Consider the following 6724-nt stretch of genomic DNA (forward strand, 5'->3'; position numbering starts at 1 on the left):
AGATATATGAAGGTGCTATGCCATTCAGAGCTTTGTAAGTAATTAACATAACCTTAAAATCAATTCTATAGGAAATAGGGAGCCAGTGCAGTTCAGCCAACACAGGGGTGATGTGTTCTCTCTTCTTAGTCTTAGTTAAAAGTCTAGCCGCAGAGTTCTGTATGAGTGCCAATTTCTTTAGATGTTTTTTGGGAAGACCAGTGAAAAGTGCATTGCAGTAGTCTAACCTGCTAGTGATAAAGGCGTGAATTAGTTTTTCTGCATCTTGTTGAGTTAAGAAGGGCCGCACTTTGGCAATGTTTCTCAAGTGGAAATAGGCTGTCTGAGTAACTTTACTGATATGGGGCTTAAAACTTAACTCTGCATCTAGGATGACACCGAGGCTTTTTACTTTTGATTTGACCTGGTGTGCCAAGTTCCCCAGATTACTAAGAATAATATCTCGCTTTAGTTTTGGTCCAACCAGAAGTACCTCTGTTTTGTCATCAATATAACTCATGGTATTGACTTCCAGTTGATTTCATCTAACTGTTGAAATTATGTATTTGTCAATAGCAAAGCAACACAGCCGATGTTTGTGATGTTGTGTGTTTTACACTTTTATTAATATTTTGATTCAGAAATGCAGTGTTATTTGTTTCAAAAGAAGCCTTGCAACTATTGTACTATACAGTATTGTACTGTACATGATATATTGCATGATCAATCATATTTGTCCTTAACTCAACACATTTTACTCTCAAATACCAACAAAAAAAGCAAACAAATCATGTACATAAATCCAAATATATGACATATAATACAAACATGGCTTCTGTTTTTGTTTGGAGTCTTATTGCTTTATTTACCAGTGGTTATATAAATAATCTTACTCCCAATTTGGATGATAAAAGCAAGCAAAAGAAATCATGAGCACCAACTTTTATGCATCCAAATACTGAACATGCGTTCATTATCTTTGAGAGAGATAGATAGAGAGAGAGAGAGAGAGAGAGAGTTATAATACATTTTACTTGACTTGAGTTAAATTTCAAACTCTGAATTTGTTGCAATGCAGTGCTTCAATGCAGTGCATCCCAGAAAAGAGAAAACATTAACTAATTCAGTGTTTTCACAGTACTGATAACACATTAAATAACAATTTTTGTGTTTATAAATGTATTGCTAATTTTTGATGGGTCTATATTGATATTGTGTGTAGGCTTAATCTAGATATTTTATTGTTATTCTGTTTTAGTGTAATAATCTAAGTAACATGTTGTTGTGGATTTAATGTACTTTCTGAAATCCATAGCCTGCGGTTATTATAATTTAAATTATATAAATTATAATTTTACCATGTTATTATTATTATTATTAGGCATATTATTATTATTGTTAATTATTATAATAATAATTATTATTATTATTTATATCTTAAAAATATGCCACACCAGCATCAGAAAAGGACATGTAAATACATCACAAATTCGATTATTATTGTTTTAATATTTAACATGAACTCATGGAAATGTAAACAAAAGACAATAACATAAAGTATGACAGTCCTGTGCTATAAAGTACTATAACTCATGACTATATATTATCATTATTATTATTCAGTCATTTAAGACAATCTTTTGCATTTCATTTTGTGCACATTTTTAAAATCTTAACAGAAACAGGCATGTGTGAGATATAAATGTAAGTAAAGTAGCAGCATATGGGATTGTACTTTTGTAGGGAATTATATGTAATCATATAACTTTTCAGAAAGAAACATACATTGGCAAGGGTATTCAATTTCAAATACACGTTTAAAAAAGAAGTGCAACTAATTCAGTGTTGTATGTACAGATTCAGATTATGAAATGTCCAGAATTTTCCATTCATATGATCAAGGTGTAGGTCTTGGGTCACTTCAAGAAAACTCGAACCTTCTCATCACCAATCAGCAACCTGAGAAAGAAAACAGCCATAGTTAGAGTCATAGTTAGAGTCTGGTCAGACAACAGGTTTAGAGTGTAGTCTTTCTGTGGAACTAGCCCACAGACTATTTTCATGCTGACCATGCCACAAACATGTACCAAGTGGAACATTTGAGGTATAGTAATAAAGATAAGAAAGTGACAAACTGACTCATTTGTGTCAACCTATCAACCTAGATTCTGAAATGCTGTTGTGTGTTCATGCAAATATGCATTTAATGAATGTGCATGGATGGAATCTGTATTAAATATAGTAAACAGCTAGAAGATGTGCCTTTCATCCGTGAATAAGTGAATGTGGGCTGTATAGTTGTCCCTATTGAGAAGTCCAGGGCTTACTTAATGATGCTGCCGGTAATCACAGCTCCAGCCATAGGGCCGACCCAGTAGATCCAGTGGTAGGTCCAGTAGTTGGCAGCCACCGCAGGGCCGAAAGCTCGGGCTGGATTCATGCAGGCCCCAGAAATGGCTCCTCTGAAACACACATGAAGGAATTTATGTGAACAGTTTTTATAGCTCAGTTTCAGAAATCATTTTTGTGACAGCATACAAAATATATTCCCTCTTCATTTTGACTATTTGTGTAAGTCAGCGGTGTGCATGTTTACGTAAACATTACCTTACCAATTACCAAAGGTTAAATAGTTAGTTAAGTAGTGGTTCTTTAAATTTTTCACTGCAGTCTGCAAGACTATAGGGTCAAACTGCCTTAGTTCATACTTAAGTTTTAAGGAAATAAACATGAATAAAGATCTGGGTAATGGCATGGAGCTCTGCCATCTGGATCTGTTCTCACCCTGCCAGGATGTCTGCAGCGACGGTGAAGCCGATGCAGAGGGGTGCTAGCACGCTGCGGGTTTTGCCGTTCACCGCTCCCATGCACACCACCATGGTCAGGAACAGGGTCATGATTGTCTCCGCCCCGACTGCCCGGCCTATCTGCACATCGGCCTGCACCGTGGTAAAGGCCCCGCCAGATGAATTGTCGTAGCTCTCCACCGGCGAAACGGCCTGTGGGACGTGAATTATGTACATAAGGGTTTTTCCTCAAAAGTTTACATAAAGGCTGTAGATAGCCTATGCACATAACTATAAGAGGACAAGAGGCGTATGTTTCATTTAAGTGTACTGTATGTGATCAAATGGTTTTCCTCATTCCAGTAGGGTACTCACTGAAATGTAACTCATTTGAAAGTCGAATTTTTGTGTATCTGAATTTCTAGAAGGATGGTGAAATCTGGCAGTGAAAGAGCAAAACCCAGTTCGAAACCGGTCTCAAATCAGCAAAGCCTCGACCGCCTAATCCTTTTACAGCTTAATAGTCTGTCGAGGAGGGTGCAGATATAGACAGAAATGTTCAAACGTTGCGATAAGAAAGATAACTATAACTGGGGATGCTCATTTTAACTACATCAGATAAGGCAGGAATGTGAAAATCAACGTTTTGTCCTCAGTCAGTAGTGGTTCCATCTGTGTCCTGCGGTGTGACGGGACTCTCACCTTGGCCAGTGCGGCTCCGATCATGCCACCACACAACTGGGAGATGATGTAGGGGAGAAGCAGAATGACCTTCAGACCGCCAATCATGCACGCCGACACGGACACTGCTGGGTTGAAGTGGCCACCACTGTATGTGGGTTTCAGAGAAAAATTATTTACAACCCCAAAACAGAAAAAGTTGGGATATTGTGTAAAATGCAAATTAAAACAGAATGTGATCATATACAAGTATAAACCCATAATTAGCAGCAAAAAGGACATAGACAACATATCAAATGTTGGAAATAAAAATTTGGACTATTTCATGGAAAATATATGTTAATTTTGAATTTGATGCCAGAAACATGTTTCAAAAAAAGTTGGGTCGGGAGCATGTTTACCACTGTGCTGCTTCATCTCTTCATTTAACAGAATTCTGTAAATGTTTAGGATCTGAGGAGACCATTTGCTAGTGTTTTCAGAATGAAATGTTGTCCCATAACTCCCCAATATAGGATGTCAGTTGCTCAACAGTATGGTGTATTCTTAGTCATGTTTTTCTTCCATTATGCACCTAATTTGACAATTCTGGACTGCAGACAGGCCATCTTAGCACCCAGACTATTCCTCTATGGAGAAATACTATTTAAATATGTGCAGAATTCATTTTGGCATTGTTTTCCTGAAATATTCAAGGTCTTCCCTGGAAAAGACATTGCCTGGATGGCAGTATATGTTGCTCAAACCCTGTATACATCGTTCAGAATTGATTGTACTTTGCCAAATGTGCAAGATGCCCATGCTGTAGGCACTAATGCTCCTCCACACCATCATAGATGTTGGGTATCGAACTGAGCACTAAAACAAGTTGGATAGGCTGAATACTTGGATAGGCCCTCTCCTCTTTAGCCCACATGAGTCCATGATTTCCAAAAAGAATGGCAAATTTTGATTGGTCTAACCACAGGACATTTTTCCATGTTACCTCAGTCCATATTAAACAAGTTCAGGCCCAGATAAGACGGTGGTATTTTCTGTAGCGTGTCTCAATACAATATTAGATGGTACAATTTTGGCTGCAGTTTTTGAATTGAATATCAAACTATGCACATAGACAATGTCAGAGGTTTTCCTGAGCCCATACAATGACAGGTCTGGAAACAGGTCACTGGTCTTGATGCAGTGCCATCTAAGTTCCAAAAGACCACAACCATCCAATTTGTTTTCAGCTCTTTCTCTTGTTTGCAAAGATTTCTCTGGATTCTCTGAATGTTTTAATAATAATATGTCATGTAAATGATGAACTCCCCAAATACACAATTTCATGTTAAGAAGCATTAAAATTACATTGTTTTATCATTTGTGCACACAGGTTTACACAGAGGGATGAATACCCCTACATCTTTACTTCTAAGAGACCCTGCCTCTCTGGGATGCTCTTTTTCATACTCAATTGTGTTGCCAGTTACCCTAATTAGTTGTGAAACATTCCTCCTTTTGTTTTCGTTATCATTACACAACTTTTTCAGCATGTTGTTACCCCCGTCCCAACTTTTTTTGAAACATCTTGCTGGTATCAAATTAACATATATTTGTCATGAAATAGTCAAATTTGTCATTTTCAACATTTGATATGTTGTCTGTGTCCTTTTTGCAACTAAATATGAGTTTAAGAGATTCGCAGATTATTACATTCTGTTTTTATTCACATTTTACACAACGTCCCAACTTTTTCTGTTTTGGGGTTGTAAATATTATATGTAATACACTATATATGGCCAATAGTTTGTACTCCTTTTTTTACTAGTGTGATACAAATATGAAAGTACTATCGGGTACTAAGTACTACCATATAGCTTAATGCCTTAACTTGGGTATGTTACATTTATTTTGCAGGTCGGATATTATCGATGTACTTCCACTTACTACATGAAACCTGTCATGGAATGTATTGCCATGCTGTAAGATAGCATTAGACCAATGCCAAAATAATTAACCAGTACTATGTTTGTTCCCCTTATCAGGTTAATACTAAGCACTTAAGGGATGTATTTAGACCAGTTTTTCAAATTTAATCAAAAATGTTTCAGAAATATCAGTTACAGTTTCTTGAACTTATTGGATGACTGAAATACACTGGACACTTAAGGCTACTAAACTGAATGCCAGCATTGACACTTACATGCAGTTTAGCACAGGTAGGTGTGCTTAATAAATTCCTACTCAAAACTAAACTCCTGGTGACCTTGCAACATAGGGGATGCCCCCCAACCTACCCACACCCCTGCAGTCTCCTATAGCCCCCACTTCTCCCCATTCTTTATAGCTGGTCCTACCCCTAACTGGTGCACCCTCTGCCCCCCCCCCTCCGCCTTTCCCCCCGTTCCCTCCCTGTCCCTCCATACCTGATCTCCCCCAGCACCGCGATGACGATGCCCAGCGCCAGGCCGTGAGCCAGGGCAGGCTGGAGCCTCCCAGTGCCGTTGACGTTCTCCACCACCGAGAGGCAGCCAATGAAGATGAAGAGCATGGAGCCCAGCAGCTCGGCCAGGCAGGGCTGGACGTAGCGCAGGAACAGAGCAGCTCGTCTGCTCAGCTTCTTCTCTGGCCCATCTGGACTACCTGCAGGTTCAGTGGTAGGAAGGTCGTACAGCTCTGTCTTGGACTCTGACTTCGACATTCTTGGGACAGGTCGGTTCTGGAGAGCATTCAGGAATCTGCGGATAATAATCCCCCCCCCTCGATAACCGCCCACTCTATCCTCCCCTACATGGAGCACGAGAGTGTTGCTGATAAGCCTCAAGAGGGAAAGAAGGGGAAAAGGTGGGTGGAGAGAGAGATACAGAGCAGTGAAAGGAGGTGGGACAGAGAGGTAGAGGTTGGAGGAAGTAAACACAACGTGGTGGCAAACACAGGGGAGGTGAAGGACTCAGGAGAAAGGAAGCAGTGGAAGGTTGCGGTGTCTTGGATGTTGCAAACTGCCCTCTACATTCTGTAGTTTGAGATAGGACAGCAAAGAGGGCCTTCGCTGAATTTGCTGAAGAGTTCTCAGAATGGGTCAAGGAAGTAGACCACATGATGTTTCTTTCTGAAAACAAAATATTTGTAAAGGGACTGGTAACTACTGACAGTTTACTTCTAAACCAAAAAACTCTTGCACTTCCAATTAATGTCTTAATAAGAATGTCTTAATCATTATTAAATACATAGGCCTAACGTATACCGAAGAATGTCAATCTCCTACATAGTAAAGACCTATTTATTTTATGAGTAAAAGG

The 6724-nt window shown here is 39.0% G+C and overlaps 1 protein-coding gene across 1 annotated transcript; it reads right to left on the reverse strand.

Moving 5' to 3' along the window:
- Positions 1 to 1478: 1478 nt before the first annotated feature.
- Positions 1479 to 6162, reverse strand: LOC121705347 (aquaporin-8-like). The gene is made up of 5 exons (XM_042086274.1): positions 5852 to 6162; positions 3468 to 3594; positions 2764 to 2978; positions 2307 to 2441; positions 1479 to 1938 (listed from the first exon to the last, which is right to left on the reverse strand). Exons 1-5 carry the CDS (start codon positions 6124 to 6126, stop codon positions 1896 to 1898), a joined length of 795 nt encoding a protein of 264 aa, XP_041942208.1. The 5' UTR covers positions 6127 to 6162; the 3' UTR covers positions 1479 to 1895.
- Between the last annotated feature and the right edge of the window lie 562 nt (positions 6163 to 6724).

This window comes from Alosa sapidissima, chromosome 3 (genome assembly GCF_018492685.1).
Source record: "Alosa sapidissima isolate fAloSap1 chromosome 3, fAloSap1.pri, whole genome shotgun sequence".
Lineage (NCBI taxonomy): Eukaryota > Metazoa > Chordata > Actinopteri > Clupeiformes > Clupeidae > Alosa > Alosa sapidissima.